Genomic DNA, 23,046 nt, shown 5'->3' with positions numbered 1-23,046 from the left:
TGGAAAGAGTCGTCTGTACTTACTTTCTTGAATCCCTTTCTTCTACTCTCTCATGAATGCATTCCATCAAGCCGGGTCCTTCTCACTCTGCCAAAACTGCCCATCAAGATCACAGATGACCACCACGTTCCTGAGTTAAATGGTCAGTTCTCAGTCCTCGTCTTATTTAACCTGTCAGCAGCTTCTGTACAGTTGGACCTCTGTATACACTCATGAAGCCATCACCAAGAGTCGGACATGGCTGAGCACACAGATGCATGAAGCCATCATCACATCAAGATGATGAACGTATTCCTCATCCCCAGAGGTTCCTCAGCTTCTTTGTAATCTTTCCTTCTGCTCCTCCCATCCCTCGGCAACCAGGAGTCTATTCTGTCACTGTAGATGGGTTTGCATTTTCTAGAATTTTGCATAAAGGGGATCGTGCAGTTTGTACTCTTTTTGTCTGTCTTTCACTCAGTGTAGTTGTTTGGAGATTCAGCCATGTTTTTGCCTGTGTCAGTAGTTCGTCGCCTGTAATCGCTGAGCAGTAGGATATAGCATATTTGCCTTGTTTTGTTTCTAGTTTTTAGCTGCTATGGATAAAGCTGCCGTGAACATCTGTGTGCATGTTGTATGGATATATACTTCTGTGTCTCTTGAATGACTAATAACGGAATGACTAGGTCACATGGTAAATGTGTCTAATTTTCATAGAAACTGCCAAGCTGTTTTCTAAAGTGGTTAGACCATTTTACAATCCTACCAGCAGTGTATAAAAAATTCCACTTGCTTCACATCCTCATTAACACTTGGCATGGTCAGTCTTTTTAATTTCAGACATTCTAGTAATCGTATAGTCCATTGGCTTTTTAGCTTCCAAAACTTAGTTGCTGTCATTCTGTCTCATCCAGGCATATCTTGGAGATATTACAGGTTTGTTTCCAAAGTGCTGCAATTCACTTAAAGTGAATATTGCAATAAAGTGACTCACATGAATTCTTGGGTTGCCAAGTGCATATAAAACTTCAGTGCAGTTCAGTTGCTAAGTCATGTGCAACAATTTGCGACCCCAGGGACTGCAGCACACCAAGCTTCCCTGTCCTTCACCATCTCCTGGAATTGGCTCAAATTCATGTCAGTTGAGTTGGTGATGGTATCCAACTATCTCATTCTCACTAGTCCCCTTCTCCTGCCTTCAATCTTCCCCAGCTTCAGGGTCTTTTCCAATGAGTCAGGTGACCAAAGCTGCAGCTTCAGCATCAGTCCTTCCAATGAATATTCTGGGTTGATTTCCTTTAGGATTGACTGCTTTGATCTCCCTGCTGTCTGAGGGACTCTGAAGAGTCTTTTCCAGCACCACAGTTTGAAAGCATCAATTCTTCAGCATTCAGCCTTCTTTATGGTCCAACTCTCACATCCTTACATGACTACCAGAAAGTTATGTATGTACTATACTATTAAGTGTACAGTAGCATTATGTATTAAAAAACTGCATATCTTAATTTAAAAATACTTTAATGCTAAAAAATACTAACCATCATCTGAACCTTCTTTTTGCTGGTTAGGGTCCTGCCTTGATGTTAATGGCTGCTCCCTGATCAGAGTGGGAGTTGCTAAAGACTGGAGTGGTTGTGGCAGTTTTTTAAAGTAAGACAGCAGTGAAGCTTGCCACATCAATTGACTTTTCCTTTCACGAATGGTTTCTCGGTAGCATGCAGTGCTGTTTGATAGCATTTTATTCACAGTAGAACTTCTTTCAAAATTGGAGTCAGTCCTCTCAAACCCTCCTACTGCTTTATCAACTAAGTTCATGTCATATTCAAAATCCTTTGTTGTCATTTCAACAATCAATTAATTCCACCGTCTTTTATGGACATGGTTTGTAGCGCCCCAAAACAATGACAATAGTAGCATCAAAGATCACTGATTACAGATCCCATAACAAATATAATAATGATGGAAGCATTTGAAATAGTGTAAGAATTACCAAACTGTGACAGAGACACAAAGTGAGCAAACGCTGTTGGGAAAATGATGCTCAATGCAGGGTTGCCACAAACCTTCAAAAACACAGTATTGGCAAAGTGCAGTGAAACAAGGTATGCTTGAACGTGATCCTTCTTTTGTGGGTTTATTCCTTTTAAATTTACTTTTAGCCAGTGGTATAGAATAGTGAGTCCAAAATTAGAGTCACACAAATACAGGCAATTGGTTTTTTACAAAGGTACAAAGTCAGTGAGTGGGGAGAGAATAAATAGTCTTTTCAACAGATTATGCTAAAACAGTAGTACATTCATTGGCAAAGAAAAAAAAATGAACTACAGCTCATACTTTATACAAAAATTAACACAAAATAGGTCATTGACTTGGGTGTAAAATGTAAAACTATATAGTGTTTTGAAGAATACATGGGAGAAAAATCGTCATGACCTTTAGTTAGAAAGAGTTCTTAAATCATCAAAAGCTTAATCCATAAAAGAACAAATTGATGATTGGGCTAAATCAGAATTAAATCTTTTGCTCTGTGAAAGACACATTAACAGAATGAAGAGACAAGTTACAGACCAAAAGAAAATATTTGCAAATCACACGTGATAAAGGATTTATGTCTAGGATATATAAAGAACTCTCAAACTCAACAATAGAAAATACTCTTTAAAAAAAAAAGGCAAAATATTTTAACAGAAACTTTACCAAGGAAGATATAGGATGACAAATAAGCACATGAAAAGATGTTTATTTAACATAATCATTAAAATCACAAGGAGATGTCTCTGTATACCTATTACCATGACTAAAAGCAAATACCTGACAACATCAAGTGTCAGCAAAGGTGCAGAGCAACTGGATCTTCCTTGCATTGCCGGTGGGAATACAAAATGGTCTAGCCACTTTGTAAGAAAGCTTAGCGGTTTTTTTTTTTTTTTAATAAAGTTAAATGTATATTTACAAGATGACCAGCAGTCCTCCTCTTAGATATTTTCCCTAGAGAAATGAAAACATACGTCCACACAGAGACTTGTATGTATGTGTTTATAGCAGCATTAATTATAATCACCAAACACTGGAAACCACTCAGATGTCCTTCAGTAGGCAAATGGATAAACTGTGGTATATTCTTCAGCAATAAAAAGGAGCAGAATATTGATAAAATGCAGAATTGTGGATGAATCTCAAAGGTATTATGCTAATGAAAGATGCCAATCTCAAAAGATTATTCCCTCTATATGACATTTTGGAAACGGCAAGACTAAAGGGACAGAGAACTGATCAGTGATGGGAGGAGGTTAAGGGTGGGGGAAGGGTTTGACGGCCAGTGGGGCGACCTTGCTTTCTTCTTTGTTTCCTGTATGTTTCTGTTCACCTCTTCAGTAGCCTCATTGCTTCCTTTTAAAAATTATTTATCTATCTGTGGCTGCATCGGATGTTAGTTGCAGCTCGGGGTTCTCTAGTTGAGGCAACCAGGCTCAGTAGTTGCAGTGAGCAGGCTTAGCTGCCCTGCAGCCTGTGGGATCTTAGTTCTCCATCCAGGGGTTGAACCCGCGTCCCCTGCACCGGAAGGCAGGTTCTTAACCTCTAGACCACCAGGGAAGTCCTAACCTCATTGCCTTAGCGTGTTTCCCACCTGTTTTGCCAGTGGCTTGCTTCTGAACACTTCAGCTTGGCTGGTTTGAGAACATTTTGCTTATATTGAGGGAGTCGTATAAATAGTTGTCTGCTTATTCCCATATAACTCTGGGAATATCTCTTATGGTAATGGGTACATGATACAGTACTTCTCGGGGTAGAGGAGTGGGCTACATCAACCTATAGTGTCATTTTCGCCTGAAAAATATATCTCTGGTACTAAAAACTTACCCAGGAGAGAATAATAGATGACGCAGAGCTTCTAGATTTTGATGTGGGTTAGAACTGAAAAATGAGATGTCTTTAAACTCCTTTCCCTTCTCTTCTCTGATAAGTGATATAATGTGGTTTGGACACTCAGAGATTCCTGAGATTCCAGGTTCTGGTTGATGATTTACTGCAAAATTGCTTATAAATTGAAGTAGAAAATGTTTTGCAGACCTGGCAGCTTTCTGGCTTCACACCCATTTGTCACCCAGCATTTCCCTTTGTGTATAGAACAAGAATTAATTAGGCTGCACTGCAGGAAAAGTTTATGGCTATAATTTATATAGGATGAATTTCTTTTTAAAGAGACAGCATTGTTTTGTTACACCTATATACATATAAGTGTGTGTGTATATAAAGTGGGTTTTTTCCCCTTAAAGCAGTGTCTGTGAGCCTTTGGAGTGAACACTCATTTTTCTGCTTAATGCTAGACGTTGGTGGAATAGATGCTTTTATGGTGATTGCTTTCTGATGAAACCGTTGGGTTTTTTGTTTCTCATTTTTAAAATCATTGTATAGTAGGGAGTGGGCCTCAGTTTTAGGTTTGTGTTTTTAGACATTGGTCAGACTTGTCTGGTTTCCAAAGCTTTATGTTCTTTTGGTTTTTTCGAAGACTTAGGATTCTTTTTTTATTTTTTTTTTTAGGGTCTTGCTCATTCAATTAATGTTTTCATAATCAATGCAAGTCAGAACTTGCAATTTGTTCCTGATTTGCACATTAAAGAGCTCCATTAATTAAGAATCCTGGTGTTTGGCATGTTCCCGCAGGATCTGTGCATTATTTACATGGTAAAAGTGCAGGATGCAAGTTTCCCCGTTGTAGTGGCAATTGCGGTTAATCCTGCCTTTTCTTTCTTGCCTTTTTTTTTAAACCACACCCCCCCTTTTTTTTGGCTTTGGACAACAATTCACAACTCATTGAAAATCCTTGGGGATACATTGTACCAAAACACGAACAAGTGATCCAAAAGAGGGGCCACAGGAAGAGCAGAAAGTAAATCCTTTGTTTAAAGTGGGGGGGGTGGGGACGGACACGGACGGACACCTCTGGAAGAGGTAGATTCTCTGTTTGGTTTTTGTCGGATGTTTTGTAAAGGTGGGAAGTGTACTTCTGTTTACTATGAATCTGCAGATTGCACCCCTCCCAATAGTAGTTGTATTGATAAGTGTGGTTGCCTTTCATAACCCAAATAACCCAGACATTTAGATGAACGTACTCCCTATGTTTATGTCAAGTAAGCTCTTTCATAATATTCCAGTTTTGAGTTGCTTTTTCATGAAGTCACTTTCCAGAGTTCCATGGTACCATTTCTTTTGGCAGCCTTGGTCACAGCCGGAGGTGGTCTCCACCCTGTACATTAGATGGTGTAAACGCAGTTGGAAACGTGAAACCAGATCACTGGTTGGCAGGTTCCTGCTTTCCAGTTTTAACCGTAGCTAACGCTTACCCTACTCATAATTTATTTCCCCAGGAGTAGCTAGTCCATCTTTAAAAGTACTGTGAGAAGCTGCAAATCATTTTTCGAGTTAGTAGAGACATTCTTCTTCCCCTGGTGTTTATGAAACTTGCTGGGGATTTTATGAGACTTAATTTAATTTGTCTTTTATTACTCTTCCATTATAATATATATGTAAACTCTTTACATATATCTTTGCATATATAAGGTATATATAAAATCTTCACTTAAAAAAAATGCATAAACAGTGGAGATGTAGGTAAAAGAAGTTGAAAGTTCTTCCACTCTCCCAAATCGCTCTTCCTCCTTCCCAGAGAAAACAATGGGGGGGGGGGGTGTAGTCTTCCAGACATTTTAATATTTATATATTTTCCTCTGCTATACTTATCTTTCCATTAAATGTTAATGGATGTTTGACAAGGAGAAGAGATTGGGGAGAATGTGGTATGGGGGAAAAATGCTATTATGCTGTTTTTGTTTAGTTGCTCAGTGGTTTCTGACTCTTTGCAACCCCATGGACTGCAGCCCTCCAGGCTCCTCTGTCCATGGGATGCTCCAGGCAAGAATACTGGAGTGGGTTGCTATTTCCTCACCAACTGTTGTTACTCATAAATTTTTTTAGAGAAAGTCATTATGTCACAATACCTTTAAGATATAATTCTCTCAAAAAAAAAAAAAAAAAAGATATAATTCTCTCATAATTATTATATTTTTTATTGTTGCTAAGTTGTATTTGTCTCTTTGTGACCCCATAGACTATAGCTTGCCAGACTCTTCTGTCCATGGGATTTCCCAGGCAAGAATATTGAAGTGGGTTGCCATTTCCTTCTCCAGGGGATCTTCCCAACCCAGGAATTGAACTCACATCTCCTGCATTGGCAGGCAGGTTCTTTACCGCTGACACACCAACAGGTGTGTTATTAGCTATCCCCGAATAAGTTTGCACATATGAGTTGCTTTGAATGTTTGTTATGCTTGGACTGCACCTGACTTTAGTGTGAGTTCTTTGGTAATTTTTAATGAGCTCTCATGTAATATTGATTATTTTGCTTGGCATTTAGTCTCAGATCTACCAGATTCTGTTTTTCTTGAGGCTGTTGAGTAAATCTGTCTCTGGCTAAATCCAAAGTGCTGCTATTTTAAGAAGAGTTTTTACTAGCTATTCATACTCTCTCATGCAAGGAAAATTTTTACAGGTAGAGAGGCTGTTCAGATAATCTTGAAGATTCTTACATCCTTAAGAAGGCACATGGTCCATGCTACATCCACGTCAGCAGTGGTGAGGGTTTGGAGGGAGGGCAGAGACAAATGTGCTAACTCAAGTAATGAGAAAGCATTTCCAGTGACCTCAGTAGACTCATGAGATAGAAGAGAAGAGCATGAGTGAAAAGAAATCAAAAGCGACGTTTTGAGAAACAGGATGCTTAATTTACTTCTATTTTGGTTTTTATTGTGCGGGTACAATGCTAGATGCCTCTGTCCTGTAAAAATAATAAAAATACCTCCCATTTGTTAATTGGCACTGTGTTGTTTTTTAAAACATTTGTTTATTTATTTGACTACACCAGGTCTTAGTTGTGACTTGCGGGCTCTAGTTCCCTGACCAGGGATTGAATCTGGGCCCCCTGCATTGGAAGCATGGGGTCTTACCCACTGGACCATCAGAGAAATCCCTCTGAAGTTCTTTATCAATATCTCATTTAGTTCTCATTCTCATTTAGTTCTCTGCAGCCTGTGAAATATAATTGTGTTGTACAGAAGAGGAAATCAACTCTTTAAGAGCTTGAGTGACCTGCTCAAGGTCACACAGTCAGAGGCAAGGCCAGTAAGAGGTCTGTTTTGCTTCAACACCTCTGCTCTAGACCGTCACTATGCATATAGTTTAATGCTAAACAGTGTCCCCCCCCCCCACCACCACCTTTTAAAAGAAAGTATGAGGGAATAGATAAAATGCCAAAGCTTAAAGGAATTAAGGCAGGAGAGATATGGAGATGAATTTGTAATAAAACAGAAGACTTAGAGTGAGTAGTAAATGTAACCTTCAATTTTTCTAAAGATAACTTTTTCAGTAAAGAGTTAGGAAGGCCCTTGGTTAATCAGCTGATCCACTCCTTCCCCTTACACAGGTAAGCTTTTTTTAAGTGATGAAGAAATAGATAAATGTGTTTTTCTTGTTATATATGTGCTACTTATTCATAATATAAAATTTAGAAAATGGTCAAGTGAAAGTAAGGAAGTATTCTTCCTCAGTCTGAGCAGTAGAGTTATGTACTTTTAATATTTTGGTATATGGTATAAATATTTTCTAGTTTTCTCCCCGCCCCGTGGGTGTATGGTTAGGACAAAAGTGAAACAGTGTTCTATATTCTGTTTTGCAGTCTATTTTCTTCTACTTAACAGAGATCATGAATATTTTTCCATGTCATTAAATATTGTTCTACAGCATTATTTTTAATGGCAGCATAGACTTTCCATCATATGGGTAGTTTAACTAGTTCTTTATTGTTGGACATTTGGATTGTTTCTAGTTTTTCATCTTTATAAATAATGCAGTAAACATTGTTGTTAGTAAATCTTTACTCACATCTGTGATTACTTTGTTTCATAAAATAAATTTCTAGATGTGAAATTAGTATGTGTTCCAAGGATATACACAGTTTTAAGGCATTTGATCTGTATGGCCAAGTTGCCCTCCAGAAAAGTTGGATCAGTTCACATTCTCAGCTTCTTTATATGAATGTCAGTTTCCCTTACCAACATTGGGTATTATGGTGTTGTTTTGCTTTATCACTTTGATAGGTGGAAAATGGTCTCTGCTTTTTCAAATTTACATTTTAAAAAATTTACATTTCCCAATTTTTAATGAGGGTAAATCGTTTTCTTTCATTTACTGGCCCTTGGTATTTCTTTTGTGAATCATGCAGGGAAAATCTTACTTTATTTTATTTTTATATTGTTATTTGAAAATTTTTTTATTTTTTGGGTTGTGTCGGGTCTTCATTGCTGCACTCGGGCTTTCTCTAGTTGCCGTGAGTCGGGCTGCTCTCTGTTACGGTTCTGGGCTTCTCACTGTGGTGGCGTCTCTTGTTGGGAAGCACAGGCTCAGGAGATGTGACCCATTGGCCAAGTTGTTCCTTGGCATGTGGAATCTTCCCGGACCAGGGATCCAACCTGGTTCTCCTGCATTGATGGGCAGATTCTTAACCACTGGACCACCTGGGAAATTTTTAAATTAGTTCTAAGGATATGTGGTCTTCCTTGTCAGTCAAATATATGGCCACTTCTAATTTTCTCCTGCTTTTATTTTAATCTGTTTCTTTTCATTTGATTATCTTGTTGATAGGAAGAATTATATCTACCTCAGAAGACCTCTTTGTATTCTTGAATTTATTTATTTAGTCTTTTTTTTTTATTTGTTTTGTATTTTGATTGTGCTGCACTGCATGTGGAATCTTAGTTTTCCAACCAGGGATCGAACCCACATCACCAGCAATGGAAGCATGGAGTCTTAACCACTGGACTCCCAGGGAAGTCCTTATTTCATCTTAATCAGTTTTTAAAGAAAATTATAGAAGTGAAGTTTGTTTCTAGTAAAAAAAATTTTTTTTCAAACATTGCTGATTATCCCTCTCCCTGTGACCTAACAGTTCTGAAATATGTAACAGAGACTGTGAAAGTCCTTTTTCCCCTTCCTATTATTAGTGCTCTTCACAGAGAACTGTCTCTAGAAGTTTGGTGTATATCCTTCCACATATGAGTGTGTTTAGTTGCTCACTTGTGTCCTACTCTTTGTGACCCCATGAACTGTAGCCAGACAGGCTCCTCTGTCCGTGGATTCTCCAGGCCAGAACACTGCAGTGGGCCGCATTCCCTTCTCTAGGGGGTCTTCCCGACCCAGGGGTTGAGCCTGGGTCTCCTGCATTGCAGGCGAATTCTTGACCATGTGAGCCATCCGGGAAGCCCTGTTCTTCTGGATACTTGATGTCAATTTAAAATTTTTTAAATTATAAATGAGATCATATGGATACATTGAACTAAAACCATCCTCTCATATTGATAAATATATCTTACCTGTTCTTTCTTTAAAAAAATGCTATCTTTATTTTCATTTTCTTTTTCCTGAAGTACTTCAAGGTAATCATCAGCATGTCATTATACTTCTAAACACTTCTATAAATGGCTCTTAAAAAATAAGACTGTTTCTTATATAACACTATCATCTCCTCTAACCAAATCAATACTTTCTAGCAGTCCTAAATAATATGTCCACTTTGTGCTTAAATTTTTTCAGTTATCCCCCAAAGTATTTATGATTAGTATATTCAAACCAAATTCAATTTATACTTACCCTTTTCAGCAGCTGCCCAGAAAGTTATCTGGGTAAACTAAATTGATTTAACCAATCCCCTATAAATGGGCACTTAAGATGTTTACCTGTTTTTACCTATTATAAACAGTGCTAAACAAATAACATTTTTGTATCCATCTCTGCTTTCTTTTCTGATTATTTCTCTAGGATTAATTTCTAGAAGTGGAATCATAGGGTCAGGAGGTGTGTGAGTGTACAACTTTGATACATTTTGCCAAGTTGCTTTCTGGATCTGCTGTGCTGGTTAAACGTTTATCAGCTGTGAATGGGGAGGGCCCCTTCCTCACATTCGTGCAAGCATCAAGCACGATCAGAAAGATACCATACTTTTAATTTTTTTTTTTAAATGAGACTAAGTAATTTTTTTTAACGTATTTGGCCATTTGAATTTTGGAGACTGTTAATCCGTTTCTTAGCATCTTCCTTTTCAGGGTAAGCAAATATTCTTATATCTTGTCTTACAGGACCTGCTTTCCGTCTGTATGATCTAGGCCTTCTTTAGTTTCTCCACTTTGTTTTTTTCAACTGTGGGAATCAAATCTAGATATAACATTTTAACAGAAACTCACTAATTTTTTTTTTTAATTGTGCTGTGGTAACTGAGGAGGACAGTGATGTAATTTTTTTGGAATTGAAAATTTCCTGTCACTTTGTCTCCCAGTTGGCTTAGATACTTAACCCATATGGGAACATTGATCTAGAAAATGAAAAATGTGCAGTTTCTTTTATTTATTTATTTTATTGTTTGCAGTTTCTGTTTTAAAGCTTGTAGTAGTGTTCATTTCCTTTATCTGAGTGTCAGACTTTAGTTTTTAGGGCTCCAAAATCACTGCAGATGGTGATTGCAGCCATGAAATTAAAGGACGCTTACTCCTTGGAAGGAAAGTTGTGACCAACCTAGATAGCATATTAAAAAGCAGAGACATTACTTTGCCAACAAAGGTCCATCTAGTCAAGGCTATGGTTTTTCCAGTGGTCATGTATGGATGTGAGAGTTGGACTGTGAGGAAAGCTGAGTGCCGAAGAATTGAGGCTTTTGAACTGTGGTGTTGGAGAAGACTCTTGAGAGTCCCTTGGACTGCAAGGAGATCCAACCAGTCCATCCTAAAGGAGATCAGTCCTGGGTGTTCATTGAAAGGACTGATGCTGAAGCTGAAAGTCCAGTACTTTGGCCACCTCATGCGAAGAGTTGACTCATTGGAAAAGACCCTGATGCTGGGAGGTGTTGAAGGCAGGAGGAGAAGGGGACGACAGAGGGTGAGATGGCTGGATGGCATCACTGACTCAATGGACATGAGTTTGAGTAAACTCCGGGAGTTGGTGATGGACAGCGAGGCCTGGCGTGCTGCGATTCATGGGGTTGCAAAGAGTTGGACACGACTAAGTGACTGAATGGAACTGAACTGATAATGGTAATATAATAATAGTGCCCACCTGAAAAGATTGTCATGAGGACTTAAATGAGTTAATACATGAAAAATGCTCAGGTTATTGCCTGGTCCTTAATACGTGTTAGCTATTGATTTTAGTGGTGGTGATAGTGTTTTCCTAGGCTGTAGCTCCATGGCCATAGTGTTTGTTTCCCTCTTCATAAAAGGGTTATATAAATAAATACTGGTACTATACTTATAGTCACTGAAGTGACTTAGCGCACACGCACACACACTTGTAGTAAGTTCTTTGGAGATTTAAAGTACACACACAAAGTACATGCCAGGAAAAATATTAAGACATCATTTTTCTTCAGTTATTCGTTCAACAACCTGGAGTCTGCCATTTGCCAGCACCCAGTTTGCCAAGGCTGAGCAGTTCAGTCTCTGCCTCAGGACATTCACAACGAGGTGTGGGGATAGGTAAACAGCTATTAAAGCATCATTTAAATGTTAGTATATGAAAGCAACCTTTCAACATGTTTCATTTTGGGGTTTAAATAAACAATGCTTACCCTCACTAGTATTAAAAGGGACTTAAATAACATAATCTTTTACTTTCTTGTTTTTTTTTTTAATGAATGAATTTGGCTGTGCTGGGTCCTAGTTGCAGCCTGCAGGATCTTTAGTTGTGGCATGCAAACTCTTAGTTGCAGCACGTGAGAAACTAGTTCCCTGACCAGGGATCAAACCTGGACCCTGTACATTGCAAGCACAGAGTCTTAGCCACTAGACTACCAGGGAAGTCCCTGTCTTTTATATAAAAATAAAAGTCATCATCTTTTACTTCCTGGGCTTCAGTTTATTCAAGTGGCGATAATGACAGTTTTCATGGGAGTGCATTTAACGTGCCTAACAAAAATTGCTAATTACTTTCACATATGTAAGTTCTGAAATCTGATACAGTGGTTTTGAGACCCAGGAGTAGCCCATACATCTTATAGTTGATATGTTCAAAAGAGGGAGAAGTTAAGTTTCATTACCTTTCTTCCATTAACAGAAGGGCAGTTTACTGAGGACACACAGTTATTGAAAACAGCAAACAGGAAGTCCACATTTTGTCAGCATCCAGATTTGGAAATGGTAGTGTAGTTAGATGTTCTTTCATCTGACTTGGGCATCATTTCTCTGGAACTGAAATACTTGTAGAGGGTTTTTCATGGCCAAAACGGTGAGTTAGCTGCTAAGGTGACAGTGTGCACCCTGTGTCTCAGGGAGCTTACAGCATACACAGCACAGTACGTGTTGTAGCAGTGATGTGAAGGGTCCTGGGGGAGGAAGGGTTAACTGCCTGGGAATCCGGAGACTTTGGGCACTTGGCTCAGGACAGTTCACTACCTAAAAGGCTGTTTATTTAAAGGCTTTTTTAATATGAAAGGATCAAACTGTTTTACATGAAACAGAAGGTTACTTGCATTGTGGTCCTAATTTTATTTTTAATACGTTTCTTTATGTTTCTTTACTTCACTTTACTTTAAACTTTAACTGCATTTTAAACTGTGAGAGTAATACGTGGTATCAAAATATTCAAACAGTTCAAAAGTGTATCAGATAAAAAGGAAAATATCTGCAGTCTCCCTGGGTGACTCCTATTAGACAGTTTATAAACAGTTCCTTGTAAATAAAACTTGGATTTTAAGTACCTCATGCTCTGAGTATTTCCCCTTTCCGTTTACAGGGGAAAGATAAATTTCACTTTTCAGGGAAGTCCTCTGGAACAATGGAGGTTGTCTAGGAACGGTGAAATGGAAGGTAGCTAGTAGATTTCGGGAAGTCCATTGATCAGTCAGATTGCTGTGTCCTGTAGGGCTTTTTAAGGATTTATTGACACACTTCATCAAGGTATTTGAGAGAGCATTCAGGGAAACCTACGAAATTCTGCAGTTCTTTTCCCTCCCTTATAAATTCATGCCTGGTCAGAAATTACAGCTTGAGTGGGATGTCCCTCCACAGAACTCAAACGCACACTATCTATCATGTTACTTAGCACGGCAGTAATGTAAAATGGGAAGGATTTTTTCCTTTCGGTTTCTTTCTGTGAGGGGGCTCACCCAGCATATTTTATCCTCTGTCTCTCCATCTCTCTCTTATTTCAACTTCCACTTACTCCCCAATTCCCCACATCATTCTCTTAAAAGAAAAAAAAATAAGTTTTGTCCACCGAGTCCTCTTTCTTATTTGATTTAAAAGGTCTTGGGTTGAATGTTTCTCACAAAAACACTTTGCATTCAGAATTAGCCCATCAAATCGTTTCCGCCACAGACCCCTGCACAGGCTGCGTGCCTTCCGCTGTGGGGCCCCCCGAGGTCGGAAAACCCAAGTCTGCCTTTGGTTTAGTTGTCATGATTTTAGAATATAAGTCCCCATGCTCTGCTTTGAAAAGTTATCCTGGTGGTGATTTTGTACCATAAAAAAAAAATCCTACTTTTGGTTCACACAACCAACCAACACAGTGGGACAGAACTCCTGCTATTCCAGTCAAAACCACAGTCCTCCTAAGAGCACATTCATTTCTCTAAACCAGGGGGTGTATATATGCCCATGCCTAGGAGCCACAGGAGACATGGGTTCAATCCCTGATCCCCTGGAGGAGGAAATAGCAAAGCACCCCAGTATTCTTGCCTGGAGAATCCCATGGACAGAGGAGCCTGGCGGGCTACAGTCCATGAGGTTGCAGAGTCGGACCCGACTTAGCAACTAAACAAAAACAACGACACATCTATATGTGTGTATACCTACATGAATGTATAAAAATTCTACTTGGGCTCACGTTGGAAATGATATCGACTCATCCACATGGTGGGTGTTAAGGAATCTGTAACCTGCAGTGCTCTGTCTTAGTGGTAACGCCATCCTGCTTGTGGAATATAGAACAAGCCCAAACAGTAATACTGACAGAATTTGGAATTATGATACAGTGGAGCCTTCACGTAATTCTTTGTTGAAGAAGTTAGGGCCTAAATGTTAAGGCTTATTGTTATTCCGAGTTGATAATCTCTGCCTTGCTTTAATAATTTTTCCTCATGCCTGGGTAGCCCGCGAGTTGCACAATAATCACTCACACAGCTTTGTAATCAATGCCCAAAGTAATAGGATTCCTCTGGCCACCGGCAATTAATAAATTTGTGTCTTTTTTAAAACACTAGCAAGTCGGGCCTGAAATACGACTGACTGGCTCTCCTCATTTGCATATTTATTGCAGTGGAAAAATTCTTACCAGATGATTGATGCCGGGCCTGCCTCTTGAATTCCAAGCAGCACGTTATTATGAAATGAAAAATGCTGGCCATACAGTTGATTAAAGTTGAAGACAGTGGAATCGGTGTTTTTTAAGATTGTGGGAGAATTAAAGGCATATTTTAATAGATGTTGACAAGAAGTGAACTAACAAAAGCAAAGCAAAGGATTTGCTTGAAAAGATTTAATCAAACGTCTTTCTGTGGGGATTAATTGCCGGGGATGACTAGTGCAAGTGGCAGGCTTGTGTGGATTTGAATGAAAAGTATTGTTCTCAGGCCAATACAGCGTGTGTCATTTTGACCTATAGTTTAGCTGTAGTTCTAGAGTTACTTTGGAAGAAGGGGAGGAAAAACTGCTCTTGTAATCTGTACCTTCTAGCTTAATGTATATATCCAGGAATAAGAGGAATGTAGGAGTTTATACATACTCGCACATAAATAATTGTATGTTTGCATATTTGCTTTAAAAATAATGGTGTGGATATTTAAAAACTGATAAGGCGAGCTTTATTTTACTTTATACATTTGCTGTCCCCATTGCCCTCCATCTCCTCACCAGAAGTTTTACTTATTGGTTTATAATCTAATTAACGAACTGTGTGCCCATGTCCAAACTTATTCTCTGCCTCCAGTTTTGTTTATGTCGAACAGCCTAGATGAATCAAGGAAAAAATAAAGCTGTTAGGTGAAAATGGTTTTTAGATTGGTGACATTTTATATATAGAATGCTTGCATATGGGCAGCATGTAAATGAATACTTAATGTGGGAATGTATGAATACTAGTTCTGTCTTAGCACTGTAGATCACAGCAAGCAGAGCCTGAGATTTTCGCCGTGTGAAGATGCCGATTTTGTGATAGTAATATACTTTCTATTATATAGCATTTAAACATTTGCAGCATACCTTAATATATACAAGCATTTGTTATTTTTCGCATTAGTTCTGCAAGATAACCAGGTTAAGGATTATCTGCATGGTGTAGATGAGATCGTTGAGACTCAAAGAGATTAAATGGGGGGGGGGGTCCACTCAGTGGAAAATGACTAGTTAGGGATAGTTTCTGTTAAAATCCAGGTCTCTTGGCTCTTAGTAAAGTACTTTTTCCATTTATTCTTTACTTGGGAAATTATTTCTACGGCTGGTGCCCGGGTGCTTAGGTTGAGTCTTGGTAATAAGGTCAGTCACGTGTCCTTCTTAATCTCCTCTTAAGGCAAAGGCCTCTGGAAATGGACCAGGTAGGACAAAATAAACATATATGTCCTTGGCAGTCTCCGCTTGTTTTGTGGCCACGTGCCAGGAGGGAGAGAGAGGAAAGGGTGTGTGCATCTCTGCTGCTTTTCTTAGCTTTGAACTCTGGCGGTAATTGGGAGAGAAACTGGAGGTGAATTAGAAACCGTTGATTCCATTCCCTTGATGATTCATAGGGTTGAACAAATGGAATTCAACTTTGTATGAGTGATAGAGTTTTTTGGTTTGGTTCGTTTTGGTTTGGGGCTGGGAAGAACTCATTGTGGGATGTGAGCCTTCAGGAGAGCATCTTTCCTCACCCTGGTCAACTGTGGCTTCAAGGGGGCCTGCCACATCCAGCAGAGGATTGCTCACTGTTTCTTCAGGTTTTACATGAAACTTCACTGGAAGGAAATGTGGCCCTGATACTGCAAAGAAACGAGAATTGGGTTCTGGCTTCTAATTCTCTTTACAGGAAGTTGTCCATATATTGACCACTGATGACTTGACTTTGATAAACATTTTTTTTTTTTTTTTGGGTGGTGGTGGTGGTTAGAAGCACAGAATTGCAGATTTCGTCTCTGGTAGGTCTCCTGACACTTTGATGCATGGTGGTGCTATCCCTGAATGGAGCTTAAATACTTCAGGGCTACTTTCTGACTGGGTGAAGGGGTGTATAAAATGACGACGTATGAGAGAGTATTAACAGAAAGGCACACTTTGATTTACTGATATTGGCTCTCTGCCTTCTTGTTGGATTGATATGCTGTCTAATATATCTGCAATGGATTTTTTTAAACTGACTTGAACAAAATAAAAGGGCTTGTATAGCTACTTGAAAGTGGCCCTTAAAAGTAGTAGTTTCTGTGTTGGATGTTTTCACAATTCTTGGTTATGTTACATGTGAGAGTCAAATTATGACTTGCTTGTTGGGGGCAAGCAGCCATAAACATTATGGACTGCTTTGCAGCTTCTTCTCTGCATGGTTCTTGATCTCCTATTTTAGATCATGGACATGTGGTACCTGGAGGAAGTAAGGGACGGGTACTTGTTTTTCCTGTGCTTATAATTATTTTTTATTGTGGCAAAAAGACACATAGCATGAAAATTACCATCCTAAGTGTACAGTGCAGTAGTGTTAAGTACATTTACATTGTTATACATCCAGTCTCCAGAACTTTTTGATTTTGTGAAACTAAAACCCTGTACCCATTAAACAACAATTTTCCGTTTCCCTCTTCCCCCAACTGCTGACATGCACCATTCTTCTCTCTGTTTTTATGAATTAGACTACTCTAGATACCTCATATAAGTGGGATGATACAGTATTTGTCCTTCTGTGACTGACTTATTTCACTTAGCACAATGTTCTCAAGACTCATCCATGTTGTGGCATGTGTCAGAATTCCCCTCCTTTTTAAGGCTGAATGATACTCCGTTGTTCTTTCAGACTAGGCTCCAGACTGAAGGATTGTAGATGACTTTTTCTGTGTAGAGATAGACTGAGGAGGAAGAGTTATTATTACTTCAACCTTAGGAGTTAAGTATTTCTAAAAATTGTGGTAAAATAGATATGGCATAAAATTGTTTTTAACCATTTTAAAGAGTACAACTCAGTCGAGAGTACATTCACATTGTCCTACCACCATCACCACTGTCCATTCTGAAAACTTTATCATCCCAAGCTGAAACTTTGTACCCATTAAACAGTAAGTCCCCATCCCATTCTCCAGCCACTCTTCTGTTTTCTGTCTATGAATTTGACTGTAGTTTTAGGTTCCTCATATAAGAGTAATCATACTGTATCTGTTATTTTGCAACTAGCTTATTTCACATAGCCTAATATTTTCAAGGTTTAGTCTTGGGAATTTTGAGGACCACTTTACAGATGCAAAATTGATTTGTGGTTTCACTTTGGAGAACATGGGCTGTCTTACAAATAGCTGTTTCTAGAAAAGGAGTAAAAACAATGGTTCATACTTGCATAGAATTGGGATGAGATGAGATTTCTGTTTTCATGGGCTTCCTTACAAGTGTTAGTGTCTCTTCTATTTTCTTAAGTTTCTTGCTATAACATACTTTCAGAACCTTAGCTATTATGGGCTCTCTGTTTATAATTCTCATTTGTTTTCATAGATGATCACTTATGGTAACATAGAATTTGTAGTTACCATTTTTATTCTTTGCTTTCCTCATTATTTTAATTATTTTCCATATATACACATAATTTTGTATTATTCTAGTTACACACTTGCCACGTGCATGTGTGCTAAGTTGCTTCAGTCGTTTCTAACTCTTTGAGACCCTATGGACTGTAGCCGCCAGGCTCCTCTGTCCATGGGATTCTCTGGGCAAGAATACTGGAGTGGGTTGCCATCTCCTCCTCTAGGGGAATTGTCCTGATCCAGGGATCGAACTGGTATCTCCTATGTCTCCTGCTTTGAAGGCAGATTCTTTACTGGCTGAGCCATCTGGGAAGTTACACACTTAGCATATTTAGACTTTAAAGTAATTCTTGTGTTTAAAATTGTTATGTCTAGGACTTCTCTGGTGATCCAGTGGTTAAGACTCTGTCCTTGCAACGCAGAGGGCGCAGGTTTGATGCCTGCTCAGGGAACTCGGATCATACAGACTGTGTGATGTGACCTAAAAAAGAAAAAATTGTTATGTCTTTATTCTTTTTTTTCTTCTTGCCTATTTCTCATCTACTTATACTTAATCCATTTCCCCAAAACTATCAGTGGAATAATTCTGTATTATTTTTTCTTCTTGAGAATAATTTTTTATTGTTATATTTGGTGGAAAGTTTTGTTAAGATTCAGAGCAACGGGTTGAGAATCTTGGTTTGGACCACAAGGCACTTTGGATTTCTTCAGATATTGAAGATCCCCCCAAGTGATATGGATATGTACTGATTATAAAAGGATTAGAATGTGGAATTTATAAATGATAAATGGATAAATGATCAAGGATCTTATGCTACTTATAAACAGGGCAGTTGTATTTATATAGTCTTATATGGAGATTATTGGAGGAATGCAAAGTAGCTGCTAGGTCATTGAGTTCCTTCTGGCCAATCCAGGGGGGCTTTCTCAGTAAGCTTAGCCTTATAGTGAAATGGAACGCTACAGCATGATCTGTTTGGAGAACTGCTCTGAGTCATGTGTTAGTGTCCCAGTGGTAAAATAGGTTGGGATGCAAAATAGTGAGGAAGTTATTCAGACTGGACAATGCAGAAGCAGAAGAGTTAGAATCAGATTTGTAAAAGTCAGAGAAACTGAAGTCTGTGTGAGCGGGTTAGTCTGGGACGTAAAACAGAAGTGAGCGTGCTGCCGCTGCTGCTTAGTCACTGCAGTCGCGTCCGACTCTGTGCGACCCTGTGAACTGCAGCCCACCAGGCTCCTCTGGCCATGGGATTCTCCAGGCAAGAATACTGGAGTGGGTTGCCATGCCCTCCTCCAGGGGATCTTCCCGACCCAGGGATCAAACCTGAGTCTCCTGCATTGCAGGCAGATTCTTTACCGATGAGCCACTAAATGAATGAATGAAATGAAGCCCAAGAAATGAATGGAGGGTCTGCTAAATAAGTCAGGACGCTTGAAAGAAGATCACGTTTCCTTAAGGGAAAGAGGGAAGGACTGATAGAAGCATCAGTTCAGTTCAGTTCAGTTCAGTCGCTCAGTCGTGTCCGACTCTTTGAGACCCCATGAATTGCAGCACGCCAGGCCTCCCTGTCCATCACCTATAGCCAGAGACAAATGGACAACTCTTAGTGATAATACATATGGAAAACACAGGATTTAGCCACTGATTGAATATACTGAATACCAGCACCAAAATGTCAGTGATCACCTATGAAAATTAAACAGAGACGAGAGAAGCAGACAAAGGAGAAGTATTGGATTGGAAGAAAAAACTTGTTTCTGACATGGTGTGTTTGAGGGAGTGATGGAGCATCCATGTGGAGCTTTTCTTAGTTGCTGGAAATGTGAGAGTTTGATTATAAAGAGACGTCTGAGTGCTATCAAAACATAACTAGTAATTATCAATGTCTAGTTAGCCCCTTCAGTAGGATTAGTAGGATTATGCTGATAAGGAAGGTAAGAGTTTCTCAGAGAGCCAGTTTTTATTCTGAAAGCTCTTGGTCATAGACTTTACACTTGATCCCAACCAGCTTTATTACGAACACATCCTATTGTCTGTGAGGAGAACTGGGTGAGAACATACGTCTGATGAGCAGATTTCCAATACACGATTCAGTGCACTGGACCCTCCAGATCCTGGGGTTCCACATCCCCGGATCCAGCCAACTTTGAACCAACAATATTTGGAAAGAAAAAAAAAAGAAAGTTCCAAAAATCTGCAGCACTCTGACAACCATTTCCATAATATTTGTATCATATTCACACCAATTTATGTAGCATTTACATTATACTAGTTGTTGTAAGTAATCTAGAGGTGATTTGAAGTATGTGTGAGGATGTGGGTAGGTTACATGGGTTATATGCAAATACTAAGCCCTTTGATATAAGGAAGGGACTTGAGCGTCTGTGGGTTTTTGCTATCCAGGGGGAGAGGCCCTGGAACCAATCCTGTGAGGATACAGAGCGATGACTGTATTGCGAACAGGAAGTCATTAACTTGGGTTTTTGTTCGTGAACAGGAACTTTCCATGAGGATATACGCTGAGAGAGTGAATGAATGAGGTGGCAGCTCACGCCAGGGGCAAAGAAGATCTCTCAGGGAAGGGAAGTGGTGGTGATAGGAATCCCAGGACTAAGTTGTGCTTTTGGGGGGAAAAGAGAAGGTATTGCTTAAGGAGCCAGTTGATAAAGGGATAATCTAAGAGGTAACCTGTAGAAAGGTAACTGAGAGAGTAACACCAGAGGAAGAAAATGATTGGTTATGATGACAGACAAGGAAGGATTTTGTCAAACTTAGTAAATTTAAGAACTCAGAATTTATTGCAGATGTTTTAAGTTTCTTACACATGTTTCCTTGCTTGTTCTCCACAAGGACTCTAGGAGGTAGGCACTGTTATTTTTTCCTTTCAGAAATTCTGTGTTTCAGAGAGTTCTTAGGCCCAGCCTATCCTTTATACCCCCCGCCACCGCCCCCCGCCAGCCAGTACTACTCAGGAGGCAGGCGTCAGAGGCATCACCTGCTTTGGAGCACTGTAGGTAATTAACTGTTCCTTCTCTCTGCTTTATTTCCCAGGTCACAAGGCACTTAAAGCACTGTTGAGGTCATTGGTGGATCTCCAGGAAGAGTTGCTTTTCCAGTACCCAGACACTAGGTATCTCGTAGATGGTACAAAACCCAAAGCAGAAAGGTAAGGAGGAATGGAACTGTGGAATCTCTGTCTTTTCATCTGAATATTTTCCCATTTTTTACAAAGTCAGGTCCTTTCCGGAAGATATCAGATTTCTTAATGTTAGTAAACTATCAATAGAAAGAGCCTCTCACATTCAGTTGGTAGCCAGGATGGCACATAAATTGGGGATTATCTTTCAGACTTTTATGTGTAGTTGTGCCTAACTGTGTTTGTGCATGTGTGCATGCTCAGTCGCTAGGTTGTATCCAACTTTTTTGTGACCCTGTGGACTGTAGCCTGCCAGGCTTCTCTGTCCATGGGATTCTCCAGGCAAGAATACTGGAGTGGGTTGCCATTTCCTCCTCCAGGGGATCTTCCTGACCCAGGGATCAACCTGTGTCTCCTGCATTGCAGGTGGATTCTTCACCACTGAGCCGCCTGGGAAGCCCAATTACCTTTGTAAGCTTCTGCAAAAAACTTGCCTTTGGGGGTTGGGGGCTGTACCTCTCGGCTTGTGGGATCTTAGTTCCTCGATCAGGGATCAAACCCAGAGCCCTGGCAGTAAGAGCACTGAGTCCTAACCACTGGACCACCAGGGAATTCCCCAAACTTGCCTTCTTTTTTACATCTAGTGAAATTATTGGTGAAAGCACATTTTTAGTATGAATGCTTCATTGATGTTTATGAAGCCCTTTGTTGCCTATACATGGAATTGCCAGTTGCAACCATTGACTTTTTAGTAAGGGAAGAAGCAGTTATTTTGAAGGGTGGAAACATTTTGGAAAATAGCAGAATAAACCTTTTTTTCCCTTCCTGAAATGATCACATTTGATGAAGGTTCACCCCACTGTTTGACCTCTCCCTCTGGCTGAGCCTGCTGCAAGTGGTACCTGCCTGTTGTTTTCCATTGTGCTTCTCTTCTGCTCCACTCCTTTCCACTGAGTTAGTCTGAAGGACAGAGGAGAGGAGCTCAAATGTAGGAAGCGCTTCCTGTGTGTTGGGGTCGGCAGTGCACAGAGTGCAGCTGGTTCTAACTGGGGGCTCCGGTACGTTCTCAGGCGGTTGGGGGCATTGCAGTCTAGCTTGGGATCTGTGGCCTATCGCTTTGAGTGTTCTTCATGTTCTGCCCCTCTTCATTTGGTTCAACTAATATTATTCAGCTTTCCCGAACAATTGGTTACAGAGAGACATATTTCCCTTATTGATTTGGGGATTAAGGTCATAAAAGTATGATTATGTGTTTAATTTTTAAAGACCCTCCTATAACAGTATAGGCCTGGTTCATGTGCATTTCTAATAATGTTTTTAACAACCTCATTTACTTTTATGGTTTTCTTACCTTTTAAAAATATTTTTGAAACCACCTATTTTTATATTTATTTGAAAAAGTACAGAAGTTTTTGTTTGACCGCATGAATGCTCTCTTCCAACAAGAAAAAGGCCATACTCTTTTAAAAAAATATATATTTATTTATTTGTTTGGCTGCGTGGGATTTTTAGTTGCCACACATGGTATCTAGTTTTCTGACCAGGTGTCGAACCCCGGCCCCCTGCTTTGGGAGTGCAGAGTCTTAGCCACTGGGCCACCAGAGAATACTCCTGACTGCACGTGGGCCTGGGTTTTACCCAGGTAACATTTATTTACATTGGACTCTTACTGGGTTTTCCAGTGAAGAGGAGATTTCCAGTGACAATGAAGAGCTCATAGAGGAGAAGCAGCAGCCGCAGAGGAGGGGCCCAGCAAAGAGGAAGCTGGAGATGGAGGACTACCCCAGCTTCATGGCGAAGCGTTTTGCCGACTTCACTGTCTACAGGAACCGCACGCTCCAGAAATGGCACGATAAGACCAAGCTGGCTTCCGGAAAACTGGGGAAGGCAAGCGTGGGCGGGTGTGTGTGTGTGTGTGTGTGTGTGTGTGTGTGTGTGTGTGTGTGTGTGTGTGTGTGTGTGTGTGTGTGTGTGGCGTGTGGCGTGTGTGTGTGTGTGTGTGTGTGTGTGTGTGTGTGTGGTGTGTGTGTGGTGTGTGTGTGGTGTGTGTGTGTGTGGCGTGTGGCGTGTGTGTGTGGCGTGTGTGTGTGTGTGTGTGTGTGTGTGAGAGGCAGGTCGTGGCAACCTGAAGCAGCTGTGAGAAAT

The 23,046-nt window shown here is 39.9% G+C and overlaps 1 protein-coding gene across 3 annotated transcripts in view; it reads left to right on the top strand.

Annotated features, from left to right (window-relative positions):
• AATF (apoptosis antagonizing transcription factor) overlaps window positions 1-23,046 on the top strand; it is a 102,525-nt gene that overhangs the window by 19,501 nt on the left and 59,978 nt on the right. For all 3 annotated transcript variants that reach the window (XR_006272037.1, XM_043481949.1, XM_043481965.1), the window contains exons 5-6: window positions 20,817-20,931; window positions 22,584-22,788. Coding sequence is in view for 2 of the 3 variants with exons in the window: in XM_043481949.1 (XP_043337884.1) it covers window positions 20,817-20,931; window positions 22,584-22,788 (320 nt within the window). In the remaining variant the exon portion in view is untranslated. The remainder of the gene's footprint in view (window positions 1-20,816; window positions 20,932-22,583; window positions 22,789-23,046) is intronic.

This window comes from Cervus canadensis, chromosome 1 (assembly GCF_019320065.1).
Source record: "Cervus canadensis isolate Bull #8, Minnesota chromosome 1, ASM1932006v1, whole genome shotgun sequence".
Taxonomy (NCBI): Eukaryota; Metazoa; Chordata; class Mammalia; order Artiodactyla; family Cervidae; genus Cervus; species Cervus canadensis.
This window is presented reverse-complemented; position numbering and strand designations above follow the sequence as displayed.